This window comes from Magallana gigas, chromosome 9, assembly GCF_963853765.1.
Source record: "Magallana gigas chromosome 9, xbMagGiga1.1, whole genome shotgun sequence".
Lineage (NCBI taxonomy): Eukaryota > Metazoa > Mollusca > Bivalvia > Ostreida > Ostreidae > Magallana > Magallana gigas.
Window position 1 is genome coordinate 30,704,241 of NC_088861.1, and position 20,192 is coordinate 30,724,432.

Here is a 20,192-nt window from a genome sequence, read left to right on the forward strand (position 1 = left end):
TTACCGTAAGTCTCAAGTCATGTGGAATAGGTATTGCATTAATTTAACCTTAAAGGAAATATTAACGTGAACACTTTTCTTTTGAGGCTCATTCGTTTAAACAATTCGAACACATATATTTCCAAGTGTATGGTCACACAATCATGAAAAAGTTGTTAGTCCATTAAAGTCAGGAATTGTACATGTAATATGAGCTCATCTATTTCTTTTTCAAAAACATAAAGGACATTATGATATGGCATTGTAGCCAAAGTATTTTTTTATTTACCGGCATCTAAGACGAATACTTCTGGAGAGGCAGCTTAAAGAGGAAGATGAAGCCGGTCACCCACAATATGGGTGAGGGGGAGCTCAACTCCATGTTACACCGCTGGTTTGTGGGCGACATAGGCACTGCTTGTTTAAGACAATTCTTCACATCAGATTCTAAACATTTGTTTTTCTATTATTTAATATACTGTAAATCAACTTTTTATTCGCCGAAAATTTATTTTGCAACTGTTAGAAATATCTGGTTTGCAGTTACTAAATTCCACGTTCAATCTTCATCCGTGTCGTTAATTACATATATCCCGTATAACAAAGCTCATTGGCGGTGAGAATTATTTGCGACGACGAGGCTCATTGTAAACCTCGTGAACATTTAATGCACTTAAAAAAAATGGTTAACAGTACTACTTTTCACCCATTGTGTCCATTGTATAAATTAAATGTGCATGTATAAAATAAGAAAAGATAAACTTCTTAAATATTGGAGGAAGAGATGTGATATCTTATACTCGTATTTGACAAATTGAAGTTGAAAAAAAGCTATTGATTTTTATTTTATTTCTTTTTATTTTGAAAGTACTTTGATGACCAATTGCTTTAAGATTAAAAAAAATAAACTAGATGAATCTACATTTAACTTAAATTGGTATTGGTCATCAAGATGCGCATTTTCAACTTATCTAATTTTCCTTTACATTGAATATAATCCTTTCTTTTTTTTTGTCTACGTTTTTGTTAAAACATTAATTTTTCAGTTTTGTATTTGAGGCCTACATGTGGGAGGATAAAATAGTCATGGTTCAATGGTTGACGAAACAGATCTGAGAGGACAGTATAGACAATGCTGTGTCAGACAACATCCGGTGTCTACAGAGAGAGAACGTCCTACAGCAAGACAGAAGGTCAGACACTTCTACCCCAAAACATATTCTCTTATATTTTAGACATATTCATGTTGTCTGCCAATTTAACATGTGAAGTGTAAAATATTTAGATATAGCCTAAAAAGTAAATGTTTTGCATTCATTATAGATATATAAATAATAAATAATATGAATAAATGTCGCAGGGTCTTGTATGAATAAATTAATCTGGTACTGATTTCAGCTATTCACTGGTTCTTTATTTCGAGGATTGTATATTATTAAATAAAACCTATTAGTACAAACATACTCACACTCACATTCAGTTAAACGCAACATCGCACAGTATTTTAGAATATTTGAATAGAATGAATTAAAAGTAATTTACAATTAATATATTTCAATTACAAGGTAAATGGAAGCTTATCAGGTGTCCAGAAGTAAGAGTTTACAAACTATATAAAATATCTTGCACACTTCACTGTTTCTACCATGAAGATAAAAGCCGTGGGGTTGGGGAATTTGCGGGATTTACGCTATTTATAGTGGGTTAGTAAAGTCATGCATATTAATGAATTCAGTCGTAAATTTCTATTGGTCAGCTGTAATATAGTAGTAAAGAATAAACACGTGGTCAACATACACCCGTAAACAAAATTCTCACGTGACTAACCAAAACTCATTCATAAGTTCACTCATTTACCTCTCATACACGCTCGATTGGCAATGCGCGCCAAATATAAATACGCAAAATATAAAACCTTTATATGACAACCGCGACAGTTATAAAGTTTATAAGATTTGTATTGTGTACTGTGTTTCTCATAATGTTTGCGTTGATATCATGTTATCATAAATATTTCTAAAACCTTTTTTTTTTGGTATTAAGATAAAAAATATATAATTCAGTGTCACAATGAATCTTTGGATGAAAAAAGTGAGGATTGTTCGAATAAAAAGTAATTAACGAGGTTAAAATCTTGCTTTCGACAGCTTGATACAAGATAATCCTAAGGTTGCTATGGATTCTATCGTGCACGTTACACAACACAGGACCCCGAGTCAAAGGTAAGAGGTTACACGAATCTTAGCCAAGATGGACACGTGATGCAGAGTCGGATTGTAGTCATCGAGAACCACAACTCTTGCCATATTCACCAGCACATTTTGAAGCATCGTTTTAATTAATCCATTATTAATTATGGAGGGTAATCGTGTTCAAAAATCCAGACATGTAAACTTGTAAATCCGAATATGCAATCGTGTTGATGTGTGAGCCTGGGCATGAATATGTGTAATTCTGATCGTGTAACGTATAAAACTCGGGCATAAACACGTGTAAGATTTGACTCAGTTCCTTTGCATGATGCACATTTTGCAACTTTATTGTTTACATTAGTTAATTAAACCTTCAACTCTGCACACTTTCAATCTGTAGTTTCTGCATTTGTAACTTCAGGCTCGGCAATAGCACATCTGACAGGATACAAATTGACAAATGTAAAGTCTACAAGTTTGTCGAATTTTGACATGACCTTATATGGAAACAGTGACGTCACTGATAGAAAAAGGCTAGCTGCAGGTAAAGGCATGCCGTAATCGCCGGAATAGGGACGGTATAAATAAAAAAAAAATATTAGGTAAGCCTATAATCATATTATCTCTGGATAACAACATTTCATAGAGTATTATTTTCGGAAAATTAAATTATGAGATTGGTGTAAATTTTATCAAGAGAATGTATAAAAGATGCGAGTAAAGAATTCGATCGGCTTCAGATATCCTCTTAGAACTGAAAAAAATTACATTTAATGACTTTGTTTGAATACACGTGAATAAAGATATATACGCATTTTTATTCATAGGCGTCTGAACCGAGAGGGTGGGGGGGGGCTAGGGGGGACTTAGCCCCCCCCCACCCACTTTTTGCCAAGCTAGACCTAACCATTAGGAACATAGCAACAGGGAGGATTCACCCCCCCCCCCACTTTTTCCTCGCAACAAACAAAATTGTTCCTTAAAAGACCTTAAAGAGAATGAAATATTAATAGTGATATTGAAAATTAGAGTCATAGTAGGTATACTAGCACCCCCCACCACCACCACCACGGATTAGGAATTTTATGATGGGGGGGGGGGGATTGGGCAGGTAAGATTGGAGTTATTGGTATACCCTCCCCCACGGATTAGAATTTTCATGATTATGGGAATTCTTGTCAATATTGTTCATGATTAGTTTAGCCCCCCCCCCCTTCAATTTGCTTCCGACGCCACTGTTATTAGAGTACATGCAACAAATTGTTAAAGTATAGGCCTCGGCTGAATTAAGAAAATATCTCCAAATGCATCCTTATTGCTACCACAAAGTTGTGACAAGACCCCCCCCCCCCTCCCCCACGCGAAAAATTACACGGGGTCCGTCAGCTGAGTTGCAAAGTTATCGATAAGAAAAACAAACTATTTAAAGACATTGGTTTTGAGATTGTGATTACCCGGTAATATGAGACATAAGAAGCGACACCCTCTTTAAAAAAAATGAATAAAAATTCCAAAGATAAGGTTAACTGTCGTGAAATTAAAATGTGTATAAATTATTTTTGAAATGTTTCTTTGCACTGTCGGCAATACATAGGAAAAAAAGCCTATCATGCAGGTAAAATTTGACATTTTTTAAAAATTATTTTAAGCAATTATTACGGGATTGAGTATGACGTCCTGAATGTCGGTTCAATACAGACTCAATTTTCTGGAGAGCTAGTATAATACAGCTTTACAGCCACTTGTGAATGTTATTGTAAAGAGTGGAAATTAAATGTTAATATAGATAAAACAAAAGTATTAATTTTTTCCAAAGGACGAATGTGTAAAAGAGTTTTTTATTTTAACGATAGAGTTTTAGAAATTGTTAAAGAATTTAAGTACCTTGGCATTATATTCTCAAGAACTGGCTCTTTTTTAAAAGCCAAAAAACATTTATGTGACCAAGCCCAAAAAGCAATGTATGGTGTCATTAGAAAAATTAGACAATTAATCTACCAGTTACATGTCAGTTAGAACTCTTTGATAAAATGGTTGTACCTGTATTGCTGTATGGTTGCGAAGTATGGGGTTTTGAAAAACTTGATAGTATTGAACGTGTTCACCTAAAGTTTTTAAAGCACATTTTATGTTTAAAAAGTAGTACTCCAAACTATATGGTTTACGGAGAAACAGGTCGTTTTCCTTTATCTGTAATTGTATTTACTAGAATGGTATCATACTGGTGTAAATTAATTTCTAGGACTTATTCTAGCATTACAAATATAATATACCGGTACTTGTTGAATCAGACTGAAAATACAACCAGTACTAACCCTTGGATTGATTGTATTCGTCATGTTTTTAACTCATGTGGTATATCAAATGTTTGGCAAAGTCAGTTTTTAAATATTGTTAACCAAAAATGGGTTTCAACGGCAGTTAAACAGAGATTATAAGATCAATTTATTCAAAAGTGGCATGCTGATATAAATAATTCATCAAAAGGAGTAATATATAAAATTTTTAAAACAAATTTTGGATATGAAAAATATTTAGATATTTTACCCCTGAAATTCAGAAAAATTCTTGGTAAATTTCGTACTTCAAATCACCATCTACCAGTTGAACTGGGAAGATGGGAGGGTATCCCATTAAATGAAAGATTTTGTCCTCTCTGTAATACAAAACGTATAGCCGATGAATTTCATTATATTTTAGAATGTGATGCAATATCACAAGTCCGGAACAAGTTTATAGACAAAAAATTTTCAGCTAGACCTAATGTGTTAAAATTTTCGTATCTTATGACAACGTTTAACATGAAATTGCTGAGAAAATTGTGCATTTTTATAACAAAGATATACGAGGTAGTCTGTCCTCCATGAGTTTCACTTTGTATAACTTTTCCTAACTCTATAACCTTTATATTAATATATGTTTACCTCTGACCAATTTATATGTAGATTTTAATGATATTTTTGTCCTCATGTACCATATGTTTGAAATGGTTTTGAGCGAATAAATGAACTTGAACTTGAACTTGAACTAGCTGCAGGTCTGTAGCTCCCTGTCTAAAAATACAGATGGACGATCTTTGAGCTACAGTGCCTCCAATAGTAAAACTTCAATTTACGGCGCGCAAAAAATATGCGCTAGTTTTTTTTAATTATTATTGAAGATTGTGTTATTATTTATCTTTCACTTACACAACAACAAAAAGTATAAATACATGTAAAGTAACATAAATTTTTCCGCGAAAAATTACCAAATCCTTGCAGGTCGTTTATTCTAACTACATGTAATTCAGAAAAATAACAAGAGTAAAAATTAAATGGGGTACTCTATATGCAATGTTTTTGCCCAAAAATGACTAAGTTCAACAGCTGATATTTTTATAAATTATCAGAAATCAAAATCCTAGCAATTTGCATACTTCTGATATATATGTATAAATGATCTGCAAAATCTTGAAAACTGTTCGAGGAGTTATCGGTACAATAAGGGTACCTTTTGACAGCCACTCGCCCGTCTGCAATTTTTACTATTTCAATAATCGGAAACCCGGTTAAAAATTCACTCTCAAAATTCTTAGAATTCAGAAGCAATTGAGTTACATGGGACCTCACGGCGGTCTTCGAACCCCATGCCGCTCAAAATATATTTACCCACTTAGGGAATTTCTTGATCCGTCTCATTTCTAGAAAAGAGTACGCATTTACTTATATTCCAGTTTAAATTACATGTCAATTTTTTTTAGAGATATAAGATATTAGGCATTGCCTTTTATAATACCATGAGAATTATATTACGGAAATTAGCTCATTCGTCACATCGGCAACGATTTTTTTTCTACATGAACCTCTTCCGGTTTGGTCCAGTTTCAATCATACCTCAATTTTTTTAGCTCACCTGAGCCAAAGGCTCAAGTGAGCTTTTCTGATCACAATTTGTCCGTTGTCTGTCGTCGTTGTCGTTGTCGTTGTCGTCGTTGTAAACTTTTCACATTTTCATCTTCTCAAGAACCACTGGGCAGATTTCAACCAAATTTGGCACAAAGCACCACTAGGTGAAGGGGATTCAAGTTTGTTCAAATGAAGGGCCACGCCCTTTTTAAAGGGGAGATACTTGAGAATTATTGAAAATTTGTTGGTATTTTTCAAAAATCTTCTTCTCAAAAACTATTAGGCCGGTAAAGCTTAAACTTGTGCGGAGGCATCATCAGGTAGTGTAGATTCAAGTTTGTTCAAATCATGGTCCCCGGGGGGTAGGGTGGGGCCACAATTGGGGGATCAAGTTTTACATAGGAATATATAGTGAACATCTTTTAAAACATTTCTTTTAAAAACTATTAGGCCAGGAAAGCTCAACTTTGAGTGGAGGCATTATCAGGTAAGGTAGATTCAAGTTTTACAATCTTTAAAAATATTCTGGGAAAGTGTTCAGTCCAAAACTCAGTACTTAGTGTGAAAGCACAGGTTATGAAATTAAAGGTAGATTTAAGTTTGATGAAACCATGATTCCCTAGAGAATAGTGGGGCCACGAAATGGGGAGGGGGGTTATAGGAATAGAGAAAAATCTTCTTACAGGTACAACAACAAAAGGGGCTTGGTATTTACCAAAAAATAAAAGGTGGATAAAAATTGGCAGATTTTCAATTTTTTTTAGCAAGATCTACTATACTCAGTTGTCAAGATATTTTGATACTGTAATGCTAATTTGATCAGAATTAAGGCAATTGTTGCTCAGGTGAGCGATGTGGACCCTGGGCCTCTTGTTTTCTTTTCTACAAATAATACCCGTGTTTTCGATAGAAAAGGTGTCGTTCATTAAAAGCTTATTGCAACAGTTTAGCTGAATATTATGTTTATTTTTCTTTCATTCCGGTCCGGCGGTTACGGCATGCCTTTTCCCGCAGCAAGGCAGTTGCCATATAAGGTCATGTCAAAATTCGACAAACTTGTAGACTTTACATTTGTCAATTTGTATCATGTCAGATGTGCTATTGCCGAGCCCGAAGTTACAAACGCAGAAACTACGGATTGAGAGTGTGCAAAGTTGAAGGTTTAATTAACTAATGTAAACAAAAAAGTTGCAAAATGTGCATCATGCAAAGGACCTGAGTCAACTCTTACACGTGTTTATGCCCGAGGTTTATAGGTTACACGATCAGAATTACACATATTCATGCTCAGGCTCACACATCAACACGATTGCATATTCGGATTTACAAGTTTACATGTCTGGATTTTTGAACACGATTACCCTCCATAATTAATATTGCATATGCTTGTCTAAGACAATTTTCATGAAAATGAAATCCATCACTGTTGATCGTATGATAAAGAAAAATTGTTGAAGCTTTTTTTAAACTCATTTATAAAAAAAAATCCATTTGAAAACTTTAGATTTTGTGTTGGCTCAGTTTTAAGGGTTTTTATGGGTAGACTTCCGCCACGAATATACATCCTCGATGACAACAATTCTAAAAAGATGTGTCCTTCGTGCTGAAACTGAAAACTAGGTCATCCATGAAATTACATTCCTACAAATTAGCAACACATTACATTCCTACAAATTACAAAAAAAAAAAAACAGAAAGAAAGAAAGAGAAAACAAACAAAAAACACAACCTATAAAAATCATCCCCCTCCCCAAATATAATTTTTCAGCTTCACACATTATTATGAGCATTAGTAATCTTATGTCTACATATTTTGGATAGACTTGTTACTATTTTTAATTTTTCTGCGTGATTTTTATAAATTAAAAAATTGGTCCCACGATATTTGAGACCATGTAAGATAAAGAAAGACAACTCTTAAACATGATCTTTCGTACCAAGATTTTTGCAATAATTCAGAGTTCCCTTTAATTGTTCAATTTCATTCAATTTCTTTTCTTCTTCCCATTAACCAACAAATATTGTTTATATTTCCAGATTTTTGTGTGATTTTGCCCAGCAGTTTGCTTCAAAAGAATTTTTCATATTTTAGATTCATTTTATGTAGATTCCAATAAAAAATCATACAGACTTCATTCATGATTATTTTATCTATCATTTCCAAAACTTAATAACATTTAACTTTCATAAGAAATTTTAAACAGAAGTATTTAATTTTTTTTTTTAAATGGGGTTATCTGGAACCAGACTGATACTTTAAAAATTTTCTAGAAAATTGTATAATGAGGTCATATATTGTTTGAATACTGTGCCTAGTATTAGTAGCAAATGCATGCAACGAAAATCTCCTACACTCATTTGGTGTAGACATCCACCTTAAAGCTTAAAGACGACCTTTTAGCCACTATTTAAGCTATATAAACTGCTTCAAGGTGGCTTAAAGCGGGTTTAAAACGGGCTTAAAGAAAGCGTAAAAATTGCATAACGGTTCTCTAAGGCAGCTTAAACACTATTGTAAAGCACTCGTCAACACACTTTTAAGGACAACGTATTGGTCCTTAGCGCCCAAACTTATTTTAGCCACCTTTATGCCATTTAAAAGACTTTTTGTTTAAATATAGTGCTTACTTTACAAACAAAATTTATTAACGTAATGACAATTTAATCAATTGTGATCAGTGGACAAATATGATTTAAGCTGCTCGGTATAATTTTACGTTAAATTTCATGACCCCTTTTAAACGATGATTATGTCAAGCATAGTTATAATAAAAATCATTGCATTAGTTTCCCCTGTTTATTAAGCCATATTTCCGTGAAAAAAAAAATGTAAAAAAAATCTTTTTAAAGTAAACGTCACAAAAGGTTATTGCATTATTTCGCCTTATATTAAGATTCGCCCCTGACGTCTAGGCAACTATGATTGTATTACGACTATGGCATCGCTATAAATAAATGTCATAATGTTTTGGCATATCAAAAATAAACCTGTGTACATTTTGTTCGTTGGTGTTTCTGAAGTTTGCTATGTTAACAATCAAGGCATAAACTGCGGGTTAAATAAACCAAATCATTCGGGGGGGGGGGGGGGCAGACGAGTTCTTTTTCTAAACATTAACATGATGCAGACTGGTTTGTTTTTTCTATATTAATAAAAGATAATTTCATTTACTTAGAATATTTTTAAATTTGAGAGGAGACCGATTCTGTTGGTGTAAATATGCGAAGGTCTATAACTCTCTCAGAATTGAATTTATTGACAGTAATTTATTGACAATAATTTGTTACTGTAATAACCAAAAAATTGGACCATGCAGGTTCAAAGGTCTAGACACACTACACAGCGATTTTAACAAGAAATATTTCTTCTACATAAACATGTAAGGTAGTTCAGTAAATAATATATTATGACGAAAGTTTCCATGGTTAGAGAGGTTTAGCAAGCCAACGTGTACGCGTACGTATACGTGTGGAAAGGAAATTATGTGCATTACGTCATCAGTTTGTGTAATGGCTAATTTCTACACGTATGTACCCGAAAGAACATACTTGTAAATTGCAAAGTACCCCTAAGGTCGAACTTGTAGCTTCTGTTTCCCTGTTGGCTATTTATTTTAACATATACGTTAACTGTTCTTAAGCCTGAATATTTAGTGGGATTACTGATATCTACACTCAAATATTTTCAATAAAATTGAATATGTCATTGGAGTTTTAATACACGTATCTCTTTCTCCATAACATGCAATGGCTCTGTTATTTTATTAATCTGTGTTTAATTAAAATATACATAATTTATATAAACAATGATGTATAAGATTAACAGATGCAGAATTCTCAATTTTCGACTGTGACCAAAATCTTCAACTTAGTAGGAGAGGATATCTAGAATTATATTAAAACATTTACACGTACAGGTACACTTTACAACTGCTAAACAAGAAAAGTAATGAGAGCTGATAGGCGTAGGTCTAACTTGTAACCTACACGTGCAAGTACACCTACACGTTAGTCTGCTAAACCTCTCTATTCTAAGGCAAAAAAAGTATCAAAACGATTTTTGCTCTGAAAAAAAAAATTAAATACCCACGACGAGTATCGAACCTGAAACCCTCCGTTTACTAGCATCAGCTCAAATAGCTTTAACCACAACTTTACGTCTAATATATCACATATACCGATAATACCAATTGAATAGTATCCGAATTTTTTTTTCTAGACTCTATACACTCCATAACTAATTACAGTACCTGCAACGTTATTTTTTACAAAATAAATAATAGGAGAGTATTCGCGCACGGTAGAATTAACGCACGATAGAACAGTATACACGCACGATACGATAGGATTGATACATAAGGAAAAGATACACGATTTCATGATAAAGGTATAATCACTTTAAACGATAAATCTGATAATTGCAGATTTGGGAAAGAACAAGCACGAATCAAAATGTACGCATGATTTCATGTTATTAATAAATGCCAAGTTGTTAATCATTGGTGCATCATTTATAGAATGTATAAACATTATCAGTTAAAAGTTATTAACATAAATGATGAGATTCGATAATCAATAAATTATCTGTATTGCTAATCGCAGAAAACACTTCAGCCAGAGATCAAATCCCACAGAAAAAAAGCAGTTTCCAATAAAATGCAACTCTTGTTCTAAATAAGTATAAAATTCATCATAAATACATTTAGTGAGGTACATTATTAACCAATATTTATTAAAAGTTATGACAAACTAGGTTAAAGAATTAAGAGGTCAAGCACAGGTTTTTAAAAAGAAAACCAATTGGTTCATGCGATGTTCATTCAACAGTATGAAATAATATTAAGATTTCCCCGATGAAACGCCACCTCTAGGTTGTAAGGTTTTAATTTGCAGCTAAAAATAATTTAAATTTATTACGCGCTGTCCGTGGTTTTTCTTAGGTTGCTGAAGGTTTCAACACTTCGATGAAATGGGCTTGTATGTTTCAGTCTTGTCAGTTTCTGCTGAGCTATGTATTTACTTACACAATAAAATGCTTTCTTTGGGAATTCATTCGGGATATAAAGGTAGCAACATTGCAGAAAAAAATACGTGTAAATCATTAAAGAAAGCATTTTATTTTTTATATTAGCATCTTTCTTTTAACTAATTAATAAATTGATTATTAAAAGTTAGTAAAATTCACTAAATTATTGTTAATGTACATGAGTACGTTAGCTAAAAGAAACAGCCAAATCGTCTCCTGTGAGACTTTGAGTCTGACATTATCATGATTATTTTGTGCTGTCCGATTTTTCTTAGGTCGCCGTTGGCTTCGAGCAATCGATTATCAGGGCGTGTCAATTTCAGTTCTGTCAATTTCTTTTCCGTTTCAGCCGTTGTAGATTTCGACCAATCGATAAACGGGGTGTGTAAATTTAAGTCTGCCTCTTTCTATAGAGCTACGAATTAACTGTGAGTTTCTATATATAAGAAATAGAGGAAACGATACTTGGTAGATGTAAATATAATCATTTTAAGTAAGAAATAAAGGAAATCATACATGGTGGATGTAAATATATTCATAAGCCAGCGTTAAACAGTTACATATATCCTTGATCGCTTCTTTGTTGATGTAACATTACCTACGGAACCAATCTATACTGCTATCAATGTGATAGCTATCGAGTTATTACTAAGTATGTATTCACGTAAATGACATGTACTGTAGAGAAGTCTAATTTAACTGAAATCGTAAAATACTACTATTTCCCACTCCTCAAACGTGAAACAAATTCAAAATGAACAAAAATACATATCACGCGGTAAACAAACAGACAATCATCGTACACAAGGTGTGCTCCTCCACGCTAATCAAAGAATCGGTGTTTGGTGGATCGGTAAACAATGGTCATTTTATGCGCTTCCTGTTACCTTTTGTAATTTAAGATAAAGATTTAACGTTATCAAATTAAAATAAATTTATTTTTCAGTATTCAGACAATAGTGACTGTACAAAGACAGCCGTTAGCTTGAGTTTGAAAGTTTGATTACAATCCAAGCGATATTATATATTTTAGCCGAGTAGTTGAAAATTGAATTAAATTGAAAATAGTAAAGCGATTTATTAGAAAATATGATATAAAAATAAGTATTTGTTTTAAAGTTGATTGATGTGAACTAGTTTAAACGCATCTATATTTTTGACATATTTTTGGTTATTTTTTAATTTCACTTCTTTGGAGACGTGTCTAGAATATATAGTCTACAAAAATATTATGAAATTCCCTATGGATAAAAAGGCACTATGAAAAAACCCAAAAACTATTAATCATTTTCAAGATGAACATTTTAATTGTTATAGATTGTTTCTTAATCATCAATTTGTTATAAACAGCAACATATGTTCAAACCAAGAGATATAACCCATTTCTATCGTTGCTATGTGACAAAACGGATTTAAAATAGAAATTACTGAACGGCCAATGAAACTTATTTGAAACTTGGCTTATGAGCTACTGCAAGCAACTTTATGTACTTGAACTTGTAATCGTGTAACACTACAACATATGTTGGTGTTTTGGATTGTCACATGTATTCTTTTTAATATTTTTCTATTCCGACTGAATAGTTAAAAACCCGTTTAACAAGAATTCAACGAGTCAACAAATGTAAGCCAATTTCTTGTAAGCTTTTTATTCAAAACATTTTCAAGCATTTCACATAAGAAAAATTAAAATAGTTTTAAAAATGAATGTATTTATCAATAAATCAACTGCGTTGACTTCCATGCATAATTTTAAAACAAATGTCCAGCAAACAGAATGGTTTATAATTACATGTAATTTACAGTAGATAAGACGTTTACTAATACAGTTAATGGCTTTCAGGATACTGGGATGATTTGCTCTGAAGCTGAATAAATGTTACGTCCCCCTCGGGATTGGTTTTGTTGTACTTCTTTAAACCAGCTGTATTTTCCTTCTTTCTTATTCGACTAATTCTCTTTTTCTCATCAATGTCATCTCTATAGTCATCTAGGTCATCTAACAACTGCAATATAGAATAGAATCGCCCATTGTATTGTTCGTTTGAATCGTTACTATCGTTATCATTTCTTTCGTCTTCTTCTCCGCTAGATTTTTGAGTTATTTTATTGCCTCGTTTAGAAATGTGTTCTTTTGTCTTTTTACTGTCTTCCTTATCGTCATCGTTTTTCGTCTTTTCATTGTCGTTATTTGTGATACTGTTTTCTTCTCCTTCCCGCTTATCTTCTTGTATCCAGTGTTTTGCCCAATTCAGAAAAAGAAGTTTTTCTGTTCCTCTTTTAACTAAAAATATATCTTCGAACAATTCTATCATTCTTAGTTTGTTATATTTCTGATAAGCGTTTACTATCTTGGTGTACACCAGAAAATGTTTGGGACATAACTGCAACTAAAGCATTGAATAAATGAATGAAAGAAAGAATTACATACATAACAAACAATGTATATGCAAGCCACGGAATTCTAGACTTGTTTAATATACTGATATCATTCAGACCTACTCCAAGGTTAAACATTGTAAGAAACGAGTTCCGAATGTATTAAACTCTTCCACACCCGTGCCACGGTAAAGCATATCCATAATTGCTGTAAATGAAGTCAATAGAAAAAGAAAAACTAACGCAAAGGGAAGAAAATCTTCAAAAAATCCGGATTTAATCATGTATGTAAAAGAAACGAGACTTTTGTTAAAAGGAGTAAAATAAAGCAAGAAATACCAACCACCTATCAGTGCCAGAACTAAATGATAGTCCCAATGTATTTCAAGATATATAAGAATGGATTCCATGAGTACTCCGATTGCAATGAACAGCAAACAAATAATATAGTCAAGATTATGCCACATTAATTCAATATTAAATCCTTTCTCAGCTGTACATCGTCTAACTAACCTCAATATGCACAAAACAGCGAATATAAAGTATGTTATTCCAACCGCAAAATTTATCGAAACCAATGCCTTTGATGACTCGCCTACTTCACAATGTGATGAAGTGTTTTTTGAACAAAAAAATAGCCTGGTTTTTTCCACCGTCGATATAGTAAATAAAAGTATAAATATGAAATGTGCTAGCATCCAAACTAGAAGAATTGCTCTGTAAGCCAGCCATTTCCTATGCAAGATGAATTGTACTAGCTGATGATTAAGGATCTGAAATGCTTCTTTATGAGAACATTTTGAGTCAAAGAGACTCTCTAATATTGTTATTTTCTGTTCGTGGTCATTTGTTTGTTTTTTTGCTTTTTTAAAACTACTTGAGCATATAGAATTGTTTATCTACTTTGAATAACCTTGCAGATATATTTAGCGGTTTATTACACTTCATAATAAGATAAACACGGATCAGTTTAACTTAAGAAAGGTTCTTTTTGAAAAAAAAACATTTCTACCTTAAGCATCCGACACGTAAAAGTACTGACATACCACTAATGAAAATTGGCAATAAATTATCAAATTCTATTAAAATATATATTCGAAAGTCTAATGAGTAACTCGTTCATGACAGTTATTATCATGTAAACACAAATCCTTCGTAACGACATCAAATATAAACGTACCTATATTATCCTTTTACGACCATTAGGTAAACAATTAATACAATCCGTAATTAAATCATTTTGGCAGCTGGTTTTGTATGTTAGCTATGAGAGTTTTTGTTTACAATCAGCCTCCGTTGCCTCCATTCTCGTTTCTCTGTCTTGCTGTTACTAAGGCATATATGTCTGTAATAAATACTTCAGTAAAGGTAACGCTTTGTCTAGTATCATTAACGTAACTATTCTTACTTTTATATGAAAAAAGAGCATCAAACCAAATGTTATTTTTTAATATGAAACGGTTTCCGTTAAAATTATGTTCATATATATGTTTAAAACACGCCACAGAGAAATTGTATTATATACTATATGTTATGTTTGCCACATGTAAGTTTTACCTCTAATGCCTGTTTTATGCAGAAGATTTTTAAACCAAATTGATGAAATGATCTAAAAATAAAAAGCATAATTTGATTTCATACACAATGCCAGATGGTTGTACTGGGTCTACTGTTATTTACACATAAATTAGAAATGGTGTAATCTATGACCCATTATTGTCTGAAAATGTTGAAAACGCAAAATGTAGAACTAATTTAATCAAAGCGATAAATAAAAAGTATAAACTAATTGAATTTTTTTCCAACTTTGAAGACTGTTTTCTTTGTTAATTTTTCGTCATCTAGATACCATATTTGAACAAAACATATTGTATTGAGTACCGTTGACTTTGGCAATGAAAAAAGCCACTGCCAAATTATTAGTGTCTTACTCGTTTATGTGTTTCTATTTCACAAATGGATAAATTTGGCAACAACCATATAAAAAAATGGCTGAGTAAATGGATTTTCTTAATTTAGGTTCATAGATATGCGTCACTGCTCCTCGTACCTTTAAGTAATTATCACTATTAATATCAATTCTTTGTTTTTAAACACTACTGTCAAAAACAAAGAAAAAGGTTTCCTACTGTTTTTGGGTACGTTAAGGCAGCTAAGGTTTCAAAGAAATATTTTCTAGATTTGTTAAATTATATTTTAAAAAATAACTCATATTCAATCACTTACCTTTCTGTAGTACAAAAATCAAATAATTCAATTGATAGATAGCAATATAATATGTTGACAGGGCTCGTTATTTTCAAACAATTTTAAGAGAACAAAGGTAAACACATTCTTGTCAAAAATTATAAAATGGAAAAATTTCCATCAAAATGCTACATGAATAATTCATTTCCAACATATACCAAGGTGAATAATGTAGAACATATTTGTAACGGATATTATAAAAAATCTTACATCTGGTTTTTCCATTTGAAATTTTTGAAACAATTATCACACAACTACAATTCGCGAACTTTTTTGGCGTTTGCATTGCAAAATATTTATAGTCTTTTTAATTGCCATCGTAGGCCTATTTAGTGCGTTTTCAGGTAGATTTCCGTCTATAAATAATTATGGTAAAAGCTAAAGCATCGCTTGAATAGGGAAAACAAAGCTACATAAACATATTTGTACAAAATATAATTATCTGTTTTTATGAGCTCTCTATTCATCTTAAGAATTATCTAGTGTAACTGACAGCAAAAAAGAAAAAGAAAAGTGATACAAATTTTGCAGCAATTGTCCTATACACTACCTCAAAAGATTAATAATTGTTCCAATAAAAAATCCAGGTTTGCGAATTAAACACATACATGTACTTACATCGATTTATACAACTTCTTCATTCGTTTAAAGCTTTAGAAAAAACGGGATAAAAAGTCAGCATTTTATATACTCTTATCTGAGAGCTCACCAAAGCGTTTGGTAAAACAATGATTACAATTTAAACCATGACGGGAGTCAATGGGTATTGATTATATCCTTAACTCCTTCAGACTTGTTCCCATAAAAAGATACATAAGATATTTTGTTGAATACGCACCGTTTTTGTTCAGCACATTTATCTGAAGATCAACAATTAGCTGCCCTGTTCTATTATTTAAACTCAAATGATGTTTTGTGTAGCGAGTATTTAAAAAAAAAGACTGTGCTTTTATGTTATAAACATATATATATATTAAGGCATTCTGTTCGTAAGATAAAATGTATTGTGTTTCTCAGTTACCAGCCGCCAGAAATAAAAACCCGTTAGGTACATGTTGAAAACTATGTTCATTGTTGAATCACCAATTTTTTTTACAAAGTACACACATAGTTTTCTCGTGCACATGCACAATTTAATTTTTTTTTACAATTTTCAAAAGCTTAGATTTATAAATCCTTTACAAAAAGAAATAAAGTTATTGTCTAGCCTAGTATGGAATTCTCTCCCCATAACGTGGATGCCATATGTATTTAACTGGCAGGGTCCCGTATTTTTATATGAAAAGAAATTTGGTTTACGATATCATTAGAATAAATAGTAAACCTTATTCAACCTAGCTCATATAACATGGACTTACATGTGTAACAAGAGACTAACATGGAACTGGCTAACATTAAGATGACCTGGTTTGGATCTTAGTCTTTGGTGACCTTTGGCAAGGAAGTTGTTAAAAAAGATCTAAGCTAATTTACTCTAATAAATATTTGGTTTACACGACCATCAACAAATATATGTATAGCCTTGTCTAATTAGAACATTTCATTGAATACATTTGAAACAAGAACTTTTTATCAATTATCTTGTCGTCAACATTTCGACACTGAAATATGTGCAATTAAAAAGGGTCACTATTTACTGAATACTGCTAAAGAATTCTATATCTGTTCTCAACAAAGGCAGATAGTATATAAATCCTAGTGCTTATTACGTTGATTCACACGGTACGCAATTAAAACGCGAAAGATTTAAAGCTCATATAGTTGCTTTATGAGCTTTAGTCGAAAGAGCTACTGTATTGCTGGTTCTGAATATGTTTTATTTATTTTGTCGATTTTTAAAACCTTACAAGAATTAAAATCACGAAATTAAAGTACTTCTAAGTTAATTTTGTTTAAAAAAACCATGTAGTTTTTAAGTATTTTCTTTAATGCAATTTAAAATATGTGAATATTAAAAGACGGAGAACTGGTACTTGCACACAGTATTACAGATACAAATGTACATTTACCCACAATCAATAAAAAATAATGTTAAAGAATAAAAACTAAATATCAATATAATTTAGAACTTCAATTGTTTAAACACCATAACACTTTTTCCTGTTTAAGTGTGTGTAGTTAACCCCAGCGATCGGGGCGTTTGCTTGTATTTAAAAGAGACAGATCTATTTTAACAAGAGCTTGGACTTTGGGTAGTTGTGTCAAACATTTTTGTTACGTAGGCCTGTGCATTTAATTGCTGGCCACTCAGCTATGGCTCTTTGAAATCAACAAGATTTTTCTGAATTTTAAGTTTAGACTACACAATCTGTGTATATTTCACTCGATATCAGCGTCATTTTTGACTTGGTTTAACGCAAAATATAGAGAAAATATATAGATAATTATAATTACGTCATACCGAAAGTCTAAGTTCTTCTTAAAATTGATTTATGTGATCCATTCTCGCCTCAGGTGCAGATTACTGTTTGGTTATTGGTTTCTTTACTAATAATAAAATTAGAATTGATTGTTAATAGGTATACTTTTTTCATGCATATATTAGGTACTATTGAGTTATTTCTGTTGAAAATATTGATGTGTGCGAAGCCAGGATCGGACATCAAATTTTACCCTATTGTAATGGTAACTTAGGATTATTGCTGATTAGCTATTAAAGATTATTTAATGAAGAAAAAATGGTTCATCAAAACAATATTCGCAAATAATAATGGTATACCTTGTAGGCCCAAATACGTCAAATTTCTGTTCTGCAACAAAGACGGTTATACGGTATTTAAAAGAATTCTGGCAAGTTGGTCATTAAAATCAGATACATGTAACATCACTCATATACTGCATTGTACAATTTACCAACGGTTATGTCTGCTAACATCTTCTGTTTTTCTGAGAGCATGTTAAATGAATGAATGAATAAACACAATAGACTGATTTTAAATCTACTAAGTGTAGATTAAAAGATAGAGAATTCGTGAAAAAATGAAATGATGCATACTCAACAAAATGACAAAATATCAATTCACAAATCCAATATAAAGGACGAGTGCACTTATGGGCCCCGGTAAAAAGTGAAAAAATAAAGAATCAAATTAAGCATACTTTTTCCCCTAACATTATCTATTGATATCTATTCCATAAGAAATAACAAGTTTTAGCGCTGAAAATATTCTTTATAAAAAGCACGAAGCTTTAAAACATCGTAGGGGTCAGCAGACATTCTTGATTTTGTATAGTAAATCGAGGACAGGCAATCATTTAAAAGCCTTTGTTTACTGTCAGCCTAACCGAGTATGACCGTGTGGAAAAGACAAAATACGCATTATATATTTAAAAAACTCCTGTGAAAGTAAAAAGTTTGTACTCGGTTAGGCTGGTACCTAAAAAATGAAAAACGTATGAAAATTGCAAGGTTTTTCCTATAGCAAGCGAAAGCTATTACCTGCGTGACCCAAGTTTGAACTCACGCATGGAATAAATTATTTCAAACAATCACGTGGTTTCTATCCAGGTAAACGTTTGTCAAATGTGCTCACTGTAAAACATTGACACGTTTTAGATTGCTTTCCATCATCTTTGTATGGTCAGGAATGTTTGTTTGTCACTATGGAAATATGCAACTTCAAAGCTTCATTCGATTTTTTTTCAGACGTAAAATAATACATAAAGTATAATTCAGCAAACGCGCCAATCGATCCACCAACAGAGCAATGTTGATTTCAATGTCTCCTCCCTTTTTAAATAGACACAATTCAAGTAGGTTCGGTTCGATTTTTCCGGATTTAGATTATTTATAGGCATTTAAAAATCCTCAATTTTTTACATTGTATGCTAATTTTGGTAAAATTAAGCGTGCATATAAATCAGAAGTATCCATGAGTGTTTAACTATTACGAGAAAAAAGCAATTTGTTGATATTTTCTACATATAAACGGCACTAAAAAAGGGCCCATTCTCTATAGCTTAAGTGCACTTGTTCTTTTAAATTAAAAAAAAAACCACGTTTTAAAAGAGCATCAGATAAATTATATGAAAATTTATGGCAAATAAAGCGGTATTTTTTTTTTTTTTTTATTTACTGTGCAGCAAGTATATGTGACGAATACTATCTTTAAACCGGGTCCGTAGGAGGATGAAACATTCTATTTAGTTTACATCATATTTTTATTTGATGTTTAAATGATTTGGAGTGTACGTAGTATTGCAAAACCATGGGAATGATTACATCTCCATATTCTACGCTCCATGCATTCCCCTCACCCGTATCAATAAATTGGTCTATGTGGAATTAGTATTCAATATAAAATTATCAGTTTTTATCAAGTATCTTTTATTCTCCTCAAAGTATTTTGACGCTTGAAAACTGTGATACTGTGACCATTGGGATGCTATGAACTGACTATGAACTGAATATGATATGACTGGATTATGCTAGTAAGGTGGGTTTATACACTAATTCCTTTTGTGAAGAATAGTTTTCTGATAATA

At 32.1% G+C, this 20,192-nt stretch overlaps 3 protein-coding genes and 1 long non-coding RNA gene across 6 annotated transcripts in view; 2 read left to right on the top strand and 2 right to left on the bottom strand.

The window, feature by feature from the left end:
* LOC117691445 (transient receptor potential cation channel subfamily V member 1-like) overlaps positions 1 to 15,680 on the bottom strand; it is a 65,933-nt gene extending 50,253 nt beyond the window's left edge. Inside the window, exon 1 of the mRNA XM_066071322.1 lies at positions 15,018 to 15,680. The gene's annotated coding sequence lies outside the window, so the exon portion shown is untranslated. The remainder of the gene's footprint in view (positions 1 to 15,017) is intronic.
* The window catches only part of LOC117691427 (acetyl-CoA carboxylase-like), a 135,658-nt gene that overhangs the window by 39,079 nt on the left and 76,387 nt on the right, over positions 1 to 20,192 (top strand). The gene's annotated exons all lie outside the window — the stretch shown is intronic.
* Positions 745 to 8,179, top strand: LOC109617845 (uncharacterized). Its single transcript, XR_010709823.1, has 3 exons — positions 745 to 1,172; positions 2,127 to 2,201; positions 8,093 to 8,179. It is a non-coding gene; the product is annotated as an uncharacterized lncRNA (long non-coding RNA).
* LOC136271883 (cylicin-1-like) lies at positions 12,911 to 13,396 on the bottom strand. The gene has a single exon (XM_066072460.1). It carries the CDS (start codon positions 13,394 to 13,396, stop codon positions 12,911 to 12,913), a length of 486 nt encoding a protein of 161 aa, XP_065928532.1.

Bases quoted from the DNA above. Each gene is read 5' to 3' on its own strand.
- LOC136271883 (XM_066072460.1), bottom strand. From the start codon at position 13,396: ATGATAGAATTGTTCGAAGATATATTTTTAGTTAAAAGAGGAACAGAA.